The sequence below is a fragment of the Oncorhynchus mykiss genome, chromosome 23, assembly GCF_057628025.1.
Source record: "Oncorhynchus mykiss isolate SJ-2025 chromosome 23, ASM5762802v1, whole genome shotgun sequence".
Taxonomy (NCBI): Eukaryota; Metazoa; Chordata; class Actinopteri; order Salmoniformes; family Salmonidae; genus Oncorhynchus; species Oncorhynchus mykiss.
This window is the reverse complement of record NC_143044.1, coordinates 29,404,178-29,421,377: the sequence shown is the minus strand read 5'-3', so window position 1 is coordinate 29,421,377 and position 17,200 is coordinate 29,404,178. Positions and strand designations below refer to the sequence as shown.

The 17,200-nt window shown below is 38.5% G+C and overlaps 1 protein-coding gene across 1 annotated transcript in view; it reads right to left on the bottom strand.

The window, feature by feature from the left end:
* The window catches only part of LOC110502713 (CUB and sushi domain-containing protein 1), a 500,827-nt gene that overhangs the window by 318,934 nt on the left and 164,693 nt on the right, over positions 1 to 17,200 (bottom strand). The window contains exon 2 of the mRNA XM_090217249.1: positions 15,090 to 15,306. Within this exon, the coding sequence (XP_090073375.1) occupies positions 15,090 to 15,306 (217 nt within the window). The remainder of the gene's footprint in view (positions 1 to 15,089; positions 15,307 to 17,200) is intronic.

Here is a 17,200-nt window from a genome sequence, read left to right as displayed (position 1 = left end):
CATTCTTAGAAAAATACGGGTTATCTAGAACCTGAAGAACCATTTTTAGTTCCAAGTAAAACCTTTCTGGATCCAGCACAGAGGGTTCCTCTTCATGGAACCCGAAAGGGTTCTACCCGGAACCAAAAAGGGTTATCCTGGGAACAGCCGAAGAACCCTTTTTTTCTAAGAGTGTACCACTCAAGCAGTACCTTATATATAACCTTTATTTAACTAGGAAAGTCAGTTAAGAACAAATTCTTATTTACAATGACAGCCTACCCCAGACAAAACGAGACAAAACTGCACACCACCCTATGGGATTCCCAATCACAGCCAGATGTGATACAGCCTGGATTCAAACCAGGGACTGAGATGCAGTGTCTTAGACCACTGCGCCACTCGGGAGCATACAGTAACAGCAGGTGAACAAACACTTTGCAATATCATTTCTGCAGAGGTGTTTTGTCATTCTTTACCATGTTAACTTCCCAAATAGTGTTTGTAAAGTGAATAAATGGTAACAGACAGCTATTTTCAGTGCTGTATTCTATATTACCTTAGGGTTGGTAGACCATACCAACACCAAACCACGCTATTTCATTGTGAATTATTTTCAAACATCAGCAAAACTAAGAGTTGGTTTATATATTATGTAACCTTGTAATACATTGCATAAAATTACAGAGCTTGTGTGTTGATGTTATCTGAATAAGTAAATTAAATCAGCACGGAGATCAAGTCACCGTGCCAGATTCTCTGCATGCAATCAATCAGTTGAGGATAGAACTGGGTTAGGTTTAACAATTATTTGAACTACTCTATTGAACATCCTAAAACATGATTGTTTGTTCACCTGCTAAAAAATCTCTGCAGTGATGCCTCACAGCACTGAACAATGGGGAGTGCTTTTGCCTCGCTTTGTCTCTGAAGCCCATGGAAATATGCCTCGACAAACTGCCTGAAATAGCCAAAAATCTTGTGGGAACTGCCACCTTCCGCATAAACGTGGACGAATTATATTGCAGAAATATTCCTCCACCATCTTGCCATTGTGGCCAGTGAAATGGTAGAAAATCACAGCACAATCCTACAACACACAGAACCAGAATTAATTTAAAGAGAGACAGAATGGAGTAAACATAACACTATATTCCGGTATGTATTATGTAATGGGAAAGTGAATCAAGACACGCCTATACAGCAGTGGATTGAATCAGAATCATTCTCTCAACCCATTCTTTCGCTGGCCAGGGCTCGTGACGTACCTGTGCCTGAGAAACAAAGAGAGGTGGCCGATGAAACTCTAAATTGACTTTCAACACAGTGTGAGGTGAAGAAGACGGTTGAATTGGTTTGTCAACAGTCTCTCCCTCCGTCTCATTGTGCCCACACCTGGTGTTCTAATTATTTTTACACTGTTCAATTTCTCGCCTGGCCCTGGGGTTTTCAAAAGTTATACAACAGTGAACATTGGTTTGTTTCTCTCTTCAAGGAAGTTATACTGTTGTTCTTTCCCCTGATGCTCTCTCTCTCCCACCCTCTCCCACTCTCCCCCCTATCTCTGTCTCTTCCTCCCTGTCCTCAATCTCTCACTCTGCTTTTAATCATATTGTACTGTTGTCTAGCAACATACAGTATATGAGGGGTGATGTATTGTAGACATTCAATTAAAAATATATACATTATATGTGAATTATGTTATTATTATTTCCATTTGAAGTGAAAATGAACAATAATATACGTAGTTTATATTAAGGGGAAGAAATTCAGAGCCTTGGGTTCTGGGTTCTGTAGAATAGACTGTATTTTCCCATTGAGACTAAAATGTGTGATTTCTTAACGTTTCAGCATACACTGTTATGAACCTTATGTGATAGATAGTGATACTAAAATTCATAGGGAAATTGTCACTCAATGTTCACCTCTATGGCGGAAATTAATTGGATTGTTATTCATATGAGTACAAGATGGCAGCACTATGATGTCAAAGCATTTAGCTATAAATTGTACTTAATTGGGAGATTATATATGACGTACCAGATAAATTTGTGTATGTCTTCGAGAGAACTTTCACTCATAAGGAAAACTTGCTAGAAGTGAGATAATTAGGAGAGGCCAGTGTAATGTGTCATGCTGATTGCAATTCCCTAATTAAACTGTTAATGATAATACTTGTGTTTATTATATATCGCAATGCATCTCATACATAAACACCTCTGTTAGCATAATGAAGCATATCTGCTTCAGCCTCAAAAATCCAAATAAAGAATCACAGTGTATGTCTATATCCTCTATACTGTCTGTCATGACGTTGGCCTGGGGGGTAGGTTTATGACAGTCATAAATACCTCTTCCCCCCTTTTTCCTCTCTCTACCCTACTGAGGTTACATTTGCAAATCCCTTGGTTAACATAGAGATTCTGGGAACATCAGTAGGTGGGGGAAAATGGACTATATTCTGGTAATCCGAACAATTGAACATATGCGGTGGTACTTAATGAATATGATGTCAGTTCGGTTGTCATCTGAGACATTCTCATCAATGATCAGATGACATAAATTCTACAGTGGAAAGTCTACACATCAGAGTTATCGGATTCACATGGAATTGTTGGTCAATTTAAATTTGTGAATATGAAATTATTTGTGATGGGATGAAATGTGCTTTTAGCTTCTAAAATGTGAGATGTGGGTTTTCATAAGATAGGACTCTGCTCAATCAGTGGCCTGCCCCTGTGAAGGGACATGGGCTATAAAACTTTTCAAACACGCCCTCCTTTCCCTTCCTATATAAGCACTTGATGACAATAGAACTTCCTGTTCCGGGGATGTAGGACGACGGTCCTATGTCAGATTGGTTCAGATAATAACTACAGAACGAAGCTAACATCAGCGTGAGCTTTGGTTGCGAATGGTATGAACTTTGAACTCTTATTCACTACATAACTGATACCTCCTAGCCGTTGAGTTAGCAACAGCAGCTGCAAACGCCGTTTAGGAAGGATCAGACAGACTAACCCGTCTACCACACAATGATGTTACTACAACGTATCCAATTGACCACCAGAGACATTCTTCAAAGGACAAAGGACTCGATTTGGCAACACGGCCTTCCATCTACCACCAAACTACTGAAGCGCAGCTCAGAGTAAATATTTATTGCATTTTCCTTTTCCAAATGGGTGGTCATTTAGAATGGATAAGATACTGTATTTACGATAGCCCAGCTTCTTCCCTTTGTTCCTCATTCTTCCCGCTCCTTCACTAAACCCAGACCCTTTTCTTTTGTGTAACAAGCTGTCATATCTGTTCCGCCCGCTAGGGACGTTTTCCTTTATGACGTAATTTGTAATCAAGTTATGATTAATTGTGTGTGATTAGTTAGGTATTTAGTAAATAAATAATTAAACCCAATTTTGTATTGCTGATTCAACTTGTTAGCCAGGGTTCGTGCAGATAAAATAATTTACAACTTTCAGATGAGACTGAATTAAGATGACGATTGATATTGACTGCTATTGATGTAAAATATTACTAGGTCTTTAAGAGTTTATTCGGAAGATAACAGCTCTATAAATATTATTTTGTGGTGCCCGACTCTCTAGTGAATTACATTTACATGATTAGCTCAATCAGGTGATATTAATTGTGGAGAAATTATTTCATAGAATAGCATGTCATATCACTTAATCCGGCATAGCCAAAGACACGACATGTCTTTCTGGTTAATTATGTTATTTAATCTCCATAACAATGCTTTGCCCCATGCCAATATAAAAAGCTTATGATTTAAATGTAACTTTCTCATTGCATGATCATATGTATTTAATTTATAAATGGCTACAGGAATGGCTATAAAACACAAACATGTCTGTTCCAAGCCCAGACTTTTGAAAGACTAGTAGCCTGTTAAGTTGCTTTGTATTTCTTTGCTCACTTTATAGCACTCTCAGAAGAGAAATGACCAATAGATAAAAGTAGGAGAAGCATTGTTATGCAAATCTTCTGTTAAGCAATGGCACCAAATCATCTCTCGGTGTACAATTGAGCATCAGCATTAATGTTTTTCCCCCCTTCATATTCATAACAGAATCATGCAGCCTTCCTTCAAGCCTCCTCTTTGACATTCTTTATCACATGCAAAACCGGTTCATCCTCTTTCTACTCTTTATCGCAGCCTCCAGAGCAATTACTCTCCCTCTGGAAGGTAACAGAGCCTGCGCCAGCATTCCTATCCTCACATTATAATAATTGTGAAAAAATATTTTAAAAACATGACAGCAACCTTACATGCCACTTGCTGTCAGTGACGAAGGCTCCGTTTCACTTAAGTGCCAACGTTGGTGCCAGTTTCTTGGATGAAAGTAAAACTATGCTCTGGGCCTGTGAGTTGTGACTGTGTAATGACAGGGTTATTCTTCTATCAGTAGTGGAGAGGTAGGCCTTGCTGTAGATGGTGGGGTGGGAGCAAACAAATGAAGAAGAATCAGAGTTGATAAAGAACTGTAGTAGACAAGTGTGATGTAACTGAACCAAGACTACTGCGCAAGAAAGACAAATGGAAAACACTGAGATGTTGACTTTCCCAAAGCTCCACTTTGAGGGATGAGGGGAACGAGATGGTGGAAACCTATTAACAGCATTTTTTATTCTCTTTGAGAGTTCATTAAGGGAATTATTTATTTTTCTCTCAAAGCATGCTACTGAATACAACACAGTTTGTATATTGGTTAATATTCAACTATGAGTAGCTGCTTTATTTGTTTAAACAATTATCTTGTTTATAGATCCCAGAGCTTTCCAAGTTTCCTCTTGTAGTGAAGTAGTGATACTAATGACAGTGCTTCACTATAGAACCAAAGATTTGGATTTTAAGTCTAGCTACTGCAAGTAGTGGAGGTCATTACCTCTGAGAACATATCAGCACTACTGTATGTAAAGCCGCTGTGAAATGAAAGCCTCATCCACACAACTTCTGCAGACCCTACACAGAAAAGGCATCTCAATCTCCCATTTCCAAGCAGAAAGCCTTATCCACTGGCCCTTCAGATGCTCTTTTCTTGTTTGGCAATGAAGCATACCCTAGAGGAGAATGTAAAGAACTTAATTTGATTTCCTCAGAGGTTTAGAGAAGTGCTAGATCAATCTACTATACAAACATTTCATGTAAGCTATAGCGATAACCAAAATAGTAAATTTCTCTTTGGATTATGAACCGTGGAAATGAACTCCAACTTGCCTTTTATCATGTCTTTCTAATTAATAAGCATTGTATATATTACAACAGAACAGCTGGAGAACATTATGTTAAATCTTTGTTCCTGTGGTCATAGCATACAACCTGCTCATGTGAGTCAACAGTGTTGCAAACATGTAATTATGTGCTTTTAGAATGTCTCCAACAGAGTAGCCTAATGCTATCAGTGAAATACCAACAGTGTGGGTCTCAAACGGCTGTGATTTCAACCTCCTGACCAGCATGCATTCTGCAACGAAAAATATGAAAAAGGCACACACCTTTCTAAAAATGTTCATAATATACTGTCTGTTGTAGAGTAATAGCCTAGGATACTGCACGGCCATGCGATGTACTCATACACTATAAGTTTATTTTATTTTGCATTTGTATATTTGTTCTGCCACTGTCCATATAACGTGGCAGAAGCAATTAAAACAGTGTCACAAGCTTACAAGGATATTATCCAGTGTTGGAGAAATCATTTATTCATGCACTCGTGAAGTCAGCAATGAAGAGGCAAATCATTTGGAGACACTCCAGCCTAGTGGCAAACTCTGACCACTTTTGAATCAAGATTACAAGGAGAAAAAAGTGATGGGCAATACAAACCCTCTGTGCGATAAAACAACAGTGCATCCTGCTGTAAAGGTGATGAAATGCTATTAGTTCAACTCAGAGTACAAATAGCTGCTTAAAGCTTTACTGTAGACACACACTGCTGCTCTTTAAATTATTTGCCTCCATAAGCTTAAGAAATATTGCCTTACTCTTCGTAATTCTGTTACCAAAAACCCACATATCTTTAAGGTATGTTCTAACTTATCTCCCTCATGAGGAGGGAAAATTAATGTTCACAGATGTATAGAACAAGTAAAGTCAGACCTACCAATTAGTTAGTGTTTTAACTTATATACATTTTTGTTTAGGAATTATTAAGTGATTAAAACTTAAATAATTATTTTACCAAATCTGAGTTTGGGGAATCCTGGAGTAGAATATAGTTCAGTACAGTACAGTAGAGTACAGTAATGTACTGTACTCTACTGTACTCTACTGAGTTCCGTTGTTGCCATGGTGCCGTGTCGAGGCAGAGAGTTCCTGTACATTTGTAAATATTTTGTTTTAAGTATTTTTATAGCATTTTTCATGACTTCTTGTTTCAGAGCTACAGTATCTATCTGGTGGTTTTGGTCCATGGACTTACTAGACTAATGGAAAGTCTGTTTTTTCCCCCGCTTGGCTAGATAGTTAGCTAGCTAGCTAGCAGGCTATGCAATCACTTGAATGATGCATCATTACAGCACCATCTTTTTTCCACCTTTTTTCCACTTGTCCCGTTTGCATGAACGAAGTGTGAGGGGTTGAGCAAGGCCCGCCTCATAGGGGACTGTTTCCTGACTACTGCCGAGGTGTAGTGGTCTTTCTGGCACTTTAAGCTGCTGAAGCATCACCAAGGTGGGTGCTACACTTGGATAGTGGACTATCCAGCCTACCTACAGTACAGAGGAGGAGGAGGAGGAGATAAGGAGCTCGGGCCTAAATAACTAACCAATGCTGCTCCCTCTCTGTGCCATCAAAGCTCCCTCCGCTTGCGCTACAGCCCAGCCTTTCTGAACTGCCTGGCTGACCAACACCTTATCATCTAAAGCTGTGGAAGACCATCGCCCAAGACCTGCCAGATCTCTACATTTGTTTTGTTTGTTTTTACAGCATCTTTCAGATTATCTTTGTAATGAAAAGCGCTATATAAAATACATATATTATTATTTATTTTTTTATTACTGTTCTGAACTCTACTGTACTTTACTGAACTCTACTGCGATGTGCTTTATTGTACTGTACTATCCTGTGCTGTACTGTCCAAAAGAGACCCACTGGATACACCACCTAATTTCAAAGTGGACATTTGGGTAATATTTGGTTGAGATGTGGATTTCAACCTTTATTCACCTACAAAAAAAGACAGCCAGAAGTTTGTTGAATTCCCAATGTGTTATCATCTAAAAGAACAAATAAATTCCAATGGAAAAATGTCAGATTCTTTGTTTAGTTGTCATCTAAATGTGTTATCACTGCGCTTTCAACCCTATCAAAGCAAAACTAATTTCAAATGGGAATACAGTGTCAGATATTTTGTTTTTATACAACAACTTAATGTGTTATCCCAGTGCTTCATCTAATAGCACAGCCAAATTAACTGGATTGCAGGTGAGATTACATTAAATGTAAATAGTGCAAGTGATCAATGCTGTTCAGATTATTACAGCAATTGCGAAGATTTCCACAGACCTGTGGCATTTGCATGCTATGTTGAACATGCACACGTTCTATGATTACATAAGAAGACATAATAACAGTAACCTCAAAATGTGGCCATGGTTGTGCTACTAATTTGAAGGTTAAATAAATACTCTCACATTAGTTTGTAAAATAGTCATAACTTTTGGCCATCTATTGTACTACAAAGTTAATATTAAATTGTATTTGGTTCACAACGCAACCAAAATATCAACTTTTTAAAGAGATGTATCTAAGGCTTGGATAGTTTCATCTGAGCGACTAGCTTATTGTTTTGTATCATGAGGCCTAATGCCAGTAAATGTTAAATAAGCCAGAACATAGTGTTCTCAAAATCTATAGCATGTTCTGTTCTGATGTTATTATTACTTTTTTTAAACAATACAAAACACACACATACAAACATCACACATGCCCAGACCCACCTGCTCACCCAACTCCAGTTCCCGCATCACTCTCAGCCACATGGCCCCAAACTGCACCATTTTGTTTCTCTCCTTCGCCCACACACTTTAACCATTTAGATAATAAAGCATTTGACCTTTCCATTGTGTTACTGATGGAGGATTGGTTAATTTTACAGCTTTTAAGTATACATTTTTTCAAGATGATTAACGAGAATAGTACCCTCCAACCCATCTGGTATCTCACTGCACCCTCATATGCCATATATTGAAACATGCAGACAGACGGATTGAAAGTAGATTTACATTGTACAAATTCTGACAGGCAACTTTCTAACTCCGCCCATAACTTTTGGACATTATTGCATTCCCAGAAGGCATGGATTATTGAGTCATTGTTAGTTTTAAACTTAAGACAGGACTGCCATTGTGCTGTGTAATTTGGGAAATTTGTCTCTTGTATAATACATTATATACATTAGTTTATACTGGATTAAGCATACATATTTTGTTAACTGTAATTTTGTTAGTTATGTTCCAACATTCCCTGCATCTTGTGCCAATATCAGTTATTTTGTTACGCATCATATCATTTTCTGACTCAAATTGTCACAACTTGATCTGTTTCACCTGTCTTTGTGCTTGTCTCCACCCCCCTCCAGGCGTCGCCCATCTTCCCCATTATCCCCAGTGTATTTATACTTGTGTTCTCTGTTTGTCTGTTGCCAGTTCGTTTTGTTTCGTGAAACCTACCAGCGGTTTTCCCCTTGCTCCTGCCCTGTTTTCTATTTTTTCCCAGTTTGGACCTTTCTGCCTGCCCTGACCCTGAGCCTGCCTGCAGGTTCTGTACCTTGCCACTCCACACTGGATTATTGACCCCTGCCTGCTCTGAACCTGAGACTGCCTGCCGTTCTGGACCTTTTGCACCCTATCTGGATTAGTGACCTCTGCCTGCCCTTGACCTGTTTTTTGTTGCCCCGGTAGAATAATAAACGCTTGTTTCTTCGACACTGTCACGATCGTCGTAAGAAGCAGACCAAAGTGGTGTGAATGCATCATTTTAATGGATGACAAAAACACAAAGTAAACTGAACAAAACAATAAATGAACAATGACCGTGAAGCTATATACAAAATGTGCTGACACAAACACTACACATAGACAATCACCCACAATGACAAAACAGGCTACCTAAATATGGTTCCCAATCAGAGACAATGACTAACACCTACCTCTGATTGAGAACCATATTAGGCCAAACACAGAAACAGACAAACTAGACATACAACATAGAATGCCCACTCAGATCACACCCTGACCAAACAAAACATATAAACATACAAAGCAAACTATGGTCATGGCGTGACAGACACTGTCTGCATCTGGGTCTTACCTGAAACATGATACAAATAGATTCCCTCAAGATTGCTCTGATGTCCAAACTATTTCAAATAGACATTTTGTGATATGAAACCTTTTTAGTTCCATGTATTTGAAAATATCTAGATTGGTCAGTCCAAAATTGCTTTTAAATTCTGTCATGGAAATACTGTAATTGTATTTCTTATTACCAAGTCGTTTACGGGTTCTATGCCTTTAGTTTACCATGTGGATCAATTTATAGCTGAATTGAGAAAAGCTATTCAAGGATTGTTCGATAGGGTTGTGTTTTAAAGGAGTGATATTGGTCGTTGTCGAAGACGTTTAATATAAAGTCTGTAACTTTCTTTTCAAATGTCTTCGGTGGGGCAATTGGTATTACCTAGAATAAATATAAAAACTTTGGGAGCCATGTCATTCTGAAGAGGTTTAGTCTATAACATTTATGGGAAGATTGTTCTATTTAATTACATCGGCTTTCATTTTGTTGGGTAATGAGATAAAGTTATCTTTATATAGTTGTTGTTTGTTGTCCTAGTAAGCATCCTAAGTATGTTATATTTTTTTGTGGTCCACTTAGATTTTTGTAGCTCATGAGTTAAACGTTTTATTTTTCCTATTGCCATTATTTTGTTGTTTTTTTCACGTAAATTTTATATCCTGAGATTTTAGAATATTCAGAAAATATTTTTTAGCAAGGTGGGCATTGAGTTTTCTATATCAGTCAGGTATATCAGGAGATAATTTGAAAATAAGTTTAGTTTATATTTATGCTTACCAATACTGAAACCTGTTACATTTGGGTCCTGTTTAATTCTTTCTGCAAGCGGTTCAATTGCCATTGGAAACAGGAGGGTGGAGAGAGGACCTCCCTGTCTTGTGCCTCTTTCTAAAGCAATTTCATCAGATAATGTATTATTTGTGTATTTATTACATTCATATAATATTTGTATTACATTTATTATTTCAGCTGGAAAGTTGAAAGCGTCCAAAGTTTTGAATAGAAAAGGCAATTCAAGACTGTCAAAAGCCTTTTCAGCATCAACAGCCATTATTGATAAATATATATCTTTTTTTGAGTATTGTATTAAATTGAAGTCTATTTTTAAACGTATCAAGTCTGGTAAGACTTTGCCATTCTATTGCTTAAGAGCTTTGTTATTATATTATTGTCAAAATGTATTAAAATTATGAGTCTGTAATCAGCAAGGGGCCCTCCAGATTTTCCTGGATTTAATGTAACTGAAATAAGTGTTTGCTCTTATTCCATCCAGCACTGCGGTTATCGCCTGTCTTCAGGTGCAAAGAAGCTATTTCTCACCCTAGGAATCACTAGTACATATTTGCAATTACTCCTGTGCCAGTGAGATATTAGATTCAGCCAAAGATTCAGCCAAACATGAGATCTGTTCACTTAGACCACAGAGGGTACCTACACTGTCACTACATAGTAATGAATTAGTTCCTTTGTAATTACACTTTGACAGCCTATGTAAATACATAGGTAAATAGGGAGCCATTTGTCATTCAAAATAATGTATGGTTTGAAAACTATTGTGATAAAGTATTGATGTAAGAAAGAAGAAAGGTTATTCAAGTCTATTGCAGTAAGATATGTACTCCTTCACTACAATACACAGTAGTCTTCCATCTCTTTACAATGCACAGATGAACTCCCTTTTACCTGCATCCATAGTCTGCACATGTTCAGGTATCAGTATGTTATTCAAAGGTCAGGGGAAGTATCATTCTCAAAGGACAGCATATGCAACATAACAGCTGCTTCATGTGGAGGAAATCTGTGCAGCGTAATGCCTCCTATCAGTCAGAAATGCCAGTCGGACTGGGTGTGGCCAGCATGTTCTCTTTTGAATGACTGTTTCAGCGACCTTTATTCACTTTCAGACCTGCAAAGTGCTACTGCTCTCTTTCAATGAATATGAAGTCTTCATCTCTAGTGAAGTGTTGTTTATCTCTACTTTCCCAAGACTGTTGTCTTTATTCATAGAGCTCAACTCAATACAGCTCAATACGTTGTTTGTTGTGGGCCTACAGTACTGTACAGTTGTGTCTTGCTGCTATGGCACTATTTGTTATCTTTATTTTTTTTAAATGCCTTCAACTTTTGATACCATTCTGAGACATGAATAAAAAAGCTTATAAAATTATCCAATGCAGCAATGCAACCAACAGGGCAAAGCCACTTCCTCCACATCCTACCCATGCTTACTTAGTTCAGCTAGCTTGAATCCCTATTCTCCTGTGCTGGATTTGTTCAAATCACTGGTTATCTTTGCCTGCCCTATTTTCCTTGCTGACTGTAGGCTATACTGTTATATATGTTTGATGCATTTCATTAGCATAAAAACACAGGAATTTAGGTTTCACTGACACCTTGTGGCGGTAAGTCACTGTTACCAGCCAGCATCTTAGAGGTAATGGGTACATTTTTGGAGCTGAGGAGACAGACAGAGAGGGCAACTGTGATGGTAGCAGGCAGCGTTTATAGGTCGAAACCCACAGTGTTATAAAGTTTGACACTGCAGTCATGGTGAGCAATGTTTGTCACTCTCCACAGACACAGAGGTAGAGTCCATCTCAGCCAAGGAGAGGTTCACCAGAGAAGGATACTGCTTGTCACTGGAGTATCGCTCCAAACCCTCTGGTAATGCCTTGTGTTTAATTAGCATAAACACAGAATTGCATTTCCATACTATTAAATCCTAAATGATAAAGAGCCATTGGTGAAAAGGAGGACGGGGTAAAGAAAGCCCCCTTTACAGAGTCTGAAGAGATCATATAGCAAGTGATCTTTGCCCGTTTAATGACCTGCTTATGCTAGTTATTGCCCTGAAGTAATGACATCAACACTTCATGTCACACAGTATGAGGTGTGTGTTAACAGACTATTAACAGTTTTCCATGTCTTCACACACACACCTAAATGAGATGGAATGAGAAGGTTGTGAATACCAGATGGAGTGCACTGAGCCTTTACCAGACAGAAATTTAGTGGAAATCCAACTTTTCTCTCAAGCGGCTTCAACAATCGGGAGCTCTCTCATTGTCTCTGTCTGTAACTCAGACTTGGTCAATGTTTTTTGGTCAAGGCTTGATTATAATGTATCTTCTCAGATCGGTCTTTTGGTTAAACTCGTAAAATATAAAAATTGTAAGTATATTTTTCGGTTTGCTAATTTCTTGCTGTTTAATGTACATCACTAGTGATTTTGCTTGTGTGTTGCAGTGCACACACTTATAGTGCATTTGGCAAGTATTCAGACCCCTTGACTTTTCACATTTTGTTACGTTACAGCCTTATTCTAAAATTGCTTAAAACATTTTTTTCATCAATCTACACAAAACACCTCATAATGACAAAGTAAAAACACATTTTGAGACATTTTTGCAAATGTATTACAAATAACAGACTGAAATATCACATTTACATAAGTATTCAGACTCCGTACTCTGTTGAAGCACCTTTGACAGTGATTACAGCCTCAAGTCTTCTTGGGTATGATGCTACAAGCTTGGAACACCTGTATTTGAGGAGTTTCTCCCATTATTCTCTGCAGATCCTCTCAAGCCCTGTCAGGTTGGATGGGGAGCGTCGCTGCACAGCTATTTTCAGGTCTCTCCAGAGATGTTTGATCAGGTTCAAATCCAGGCTCTAGCTGGACCGTTAAAGGACATTCAGGGACTTGACCCGAAGCCACTCCTGCGTTGTCTTGGCTGTGTGCTTTGGATCGTTGTCCTGTTGGAAGGTGAACCTTAGGACCTCAGACTGGGGCAGAGTGCTTTGGAGCCGGTTTTCATCGAGGAGCTCTCTGTACTTTGCTCCGTTCATCTTTCCCTCGATCCTGACTAGTCTCCCAGTCCCTGCCGTTAGAAACATCGCCACAGTATGCTTCACTTTAGGGATGGTGCCAGGTTTCCTACACACGTTACGCTTGGCATTCAGGCCAAAGAAAATCTTGTTTCTCATGGTCTGAGAGTAATTTAGGTGCCATTTGGCCTTTTATTGAGGAGTGGCTTCCGTCTGGCCTCTCTACCATAAAGGCCTGATTGGTGGAGTGTTGCAGAGATGGTTGCCCTTCTGGAAGGTTCTCCCATCTCCACAGAGGAACTCATGAACTCTGTTAGAGTGATCATCAGGTTCTTGGTATTGGTGGCTCCAAACTTCTTCCATTTAAGAAGGATGGAGGCCACTGTGTTCTTGGGGACCTTCAATGCTGAATAAATGTTTTGGTACCCTTCCCCAGAGCTGTGCCTTGACACAATTCTGTCTCGGAGCGCTACATACAATTCCTTTAACCTCATGTCTTGGTTTTTGCTCTGACATGCACTGTCAACTGTGGGACCTTAAATAGGCAGATGTGTGGCTTTCCAAATCATGTCCAATCAATTGAATTTACCACAGATGGACTAGAAACATCTCAAGGATGATCAATGGAAACAGGATGCACCTGAGCTCAATTTTGAGTCTCATAACAAAGAGTCTGAATACTTACATAAATAAGGTATTTCTAAAAACCTGTTTTCGCTTTGTCATTATTGAGTATTGTGTGTAGATTGATTAAAAATAAGGCTGTAACGTAACAAAATGTGGAAAAAGAGAATGGGTCTGAATACTTTCCGAATGCACTGTACTTTTCCACACAAGTTGATGTATTTGCATGTCCTTTAAAACTTTGTTGTCTTGACCTTGAGAGCTGTATAATAAAATGTATAATTATCATTAGCCTGGTATTTTCCCATTGGCTAAGAGACTGACTGACATTTTCACTGATCTAGTCAAGTAATACATGGAATCACATTGAGCGGGTGCTCTGTCTAACACTTTATATTCATTAAGTAAATAGCCTTGCACGAGCCTTGGCTTGTGTGAGCCGGAAAGTGTTCTCCTGTTTCGGTAGCGTGAGGCAGTTTGATGTACTAGTACACCCCCTAGGCAGGACGCTATACAATCGCAGGGCCCTACCAACAATCTATCTCCGTCATGCTGATTGCCAAGCAGAGATGCAGCGGGTACCATTTTCCGTCTTTGGTATAACTCAAACGGGGATCGAACTCCCAACCTTCCAATCTCTGGACAGACAATCAAACTAGAAGGCCACTGAGTTGGTAAACACTTTATAATACTACTCACATATTTACTTGGTAAATACTTATCAGCAGCATTAGTTTCACTTCACCCTCTTTATGCAATCAGTTGTGTTAATAATGTGTATGTTTTTACAAAAATAATCCTGCATCTGAATTAAGGCATTCCATTTTCACTTGGAGGAAAAGTATTTTGAGATTGCCTTTATTGATTGCAGATCCCCATTACTTACTTCAACGCCAAGAGGGTGCCTCCCGTACCAACCTACTGGCATACTTCAAACCTGGTAAGCGCAACCTTGGCAACCACAGGGATGCAGTTTAGCCTGCATGGCATTACAAATGTTTACTTGTTTCAGAAGGGTCCTGATGGGAATTTTACGTTTTCAGTTGATTTGCTCTTTTATGGCAAGATAAAGAAGCCCTGTGGTACTTTAGGTACAGTTGGAATGAATGAGTGCCCTTATAACATCAATATAACTATTCAGTGGGTACACATGAATGTTCAACACTACACAACTAAAGTATGTATCACTTAACAGGCCAGTCATGTCAGCATGATAATAACCTTAGCATTGCTAGTGCCACACAGGACCACTAAAGTTACAACAATACAGTACTGTAACACTCAAATCCAATGAATACATATAAAACTGCATATGAGTAAGTAAAAGTCTTACCTAATTTTCAGGTTTCCTGGCTGCGGTTGGCCATCATAAATGGAGACTATGTCAAAGTCCTCTTCAAGAGCAAAGGTGTGAAATGACAACTGTATCCTGTTTCGTTCTCCTGTAATGATGATCCAGGTACAGTTGGCATAGTTTGGGTAGCCATGGGGAAAGCCAGGACTCTCTATCGTTCCATTTAGTCCTTGTACAACACCACCACAAGTTTGACCTGAGGACAAAGATCAAAGACAGACATTAGATATAATATGGGTCTTTTTGATTTCCAATCTAAGAATTTACAGATTGTAACACAAAACTTTTGAAATATAACAACACCGAACCCAGTGAACTACTCTGGAGGGAAACTCCTTCTGCAATATTATACGTGACTCACAGAGGGATTTCGGTGGTGTCCTGATGAACCGTCCTCAAGTATGCCACTTAAAAAGCATTTTTGTAGCATAACAAAGCATCCCATTATCCATTAGAAGCCTCAGGTTTGTATACAATAACCTCTCTTCACAAACATTAAATATATTTGTGTTGTCACATGTTTTAACATGTTGACATATGCACATTGATGGTCAATGTTCCTCAAGGTTTCATTTCACATTTCTTGCTTTCTCGCTGCATCATATTGTATGCAGCATAGGGGGACCTTCCAATATCTTGGCCTATTTATGATTGAAAAGCAGCATGTGAGAAATACAGCGAGCACACAAATGCTTGCACACACCATGATTATACAAGTCATTAGGCTATACCTCATCAAAGAGGTGTAGAATCTTTTATAAAAGGAGATTATTGTCCTTTCAACCTCTCGAGATTTGCAATGAAAGAGTAACAAGGCTAAATCCTGACATTTTTTGGCAAGAACCATTTACTCAAAGTAAATAAACAGAGTGTGTTTCTGCATGTAGATGTCAAGCATTGAATTCAATTAAATGTGCTTGATGCTAATACTCCCGGTAGACATTCGTGTCAATCGAAACCCACTCATAGAAAGAAGACAGACATAATTTTAAAATGTTGTTGGTGGCTATGAGAGTAGCTGAAAGGCTAGGGCTAATTTTAATTTTCTGCCATTGGAAAACATTGCTCTCAATTTCCTATCTGTTGATGTATTTTATTTATCATTGTTATTCTTAGAACATAACGTCAGAAATATAAACAGTCCACAATTCTCTAGACTAGTGCTCTAAATTGATAAAAGATGATGGAACTACAAGTATGGGGGTCTGTTCATATGTAAGAAAAACCCTATTTTCAGAAACAGAGAATGAAAAAATGCTGAATTATCAAAGCTTTGTCAAAGCTTCTGACCCAATATATTCTAACTATGGTACCATCAAATTGCTAAATCATAAGACCTCAGCAATAAAAACACAGCAATAAAAACTTAATTTTTAGTGACAAACAAAACAGAATAGGCTACAGTAATTCTAAGGTAAAACTAGTTATACATTAAGCAGCGAATTAAAACAAGTAGATGTGTTTACGCATTAGAAGGTGTAACCAGGGGGACCTTCCAATATCTTGTCTTATTTATGATTGAAAAGCAGTATGTATGAAATCAGTGTCATGTTGTATTGTTAACTAATGGACCAAACCTATAAAGGAACCAAAACCAAATACAGTGCCTTGCGAAAGTATTCGCCCCCCTTGAACTTTGTGACCTTTTGGCACATTTCAGGCTTCAAACATAAAGATATAAAACTGTATTTTTTTGTGAAGAATCAACAACAAGTGGGACACCATCATGAAGTGGAACGACATTTATTGGATATTTCAAACTTTTTTAACAAATCAAAAACTGAAAAATTGGGGGTGCAAAATTATTCAGACCCTTTACTTTCAGTGCAGAAAACTTTCTCCAGAAGTTCAGTGAGGATCTCTGAATGATCCAATGTTGACCTAAATGACTAATGATGATAAATACAATCCACCTGTGTGTAATCAAGTCTCCGTATAAATGCACCTGCACTGTGATAGTCTCAGAGGTCCGTTAAAAGCGCAGAGAGCATCATGAAGAACAAGGAACACACCAGGCAGGTCCGAGATACTGTTGTGAAGAAGTTTAAAGCCGGATTTGGATACAAAAAGATTTCCCAAGCTTTAAACAT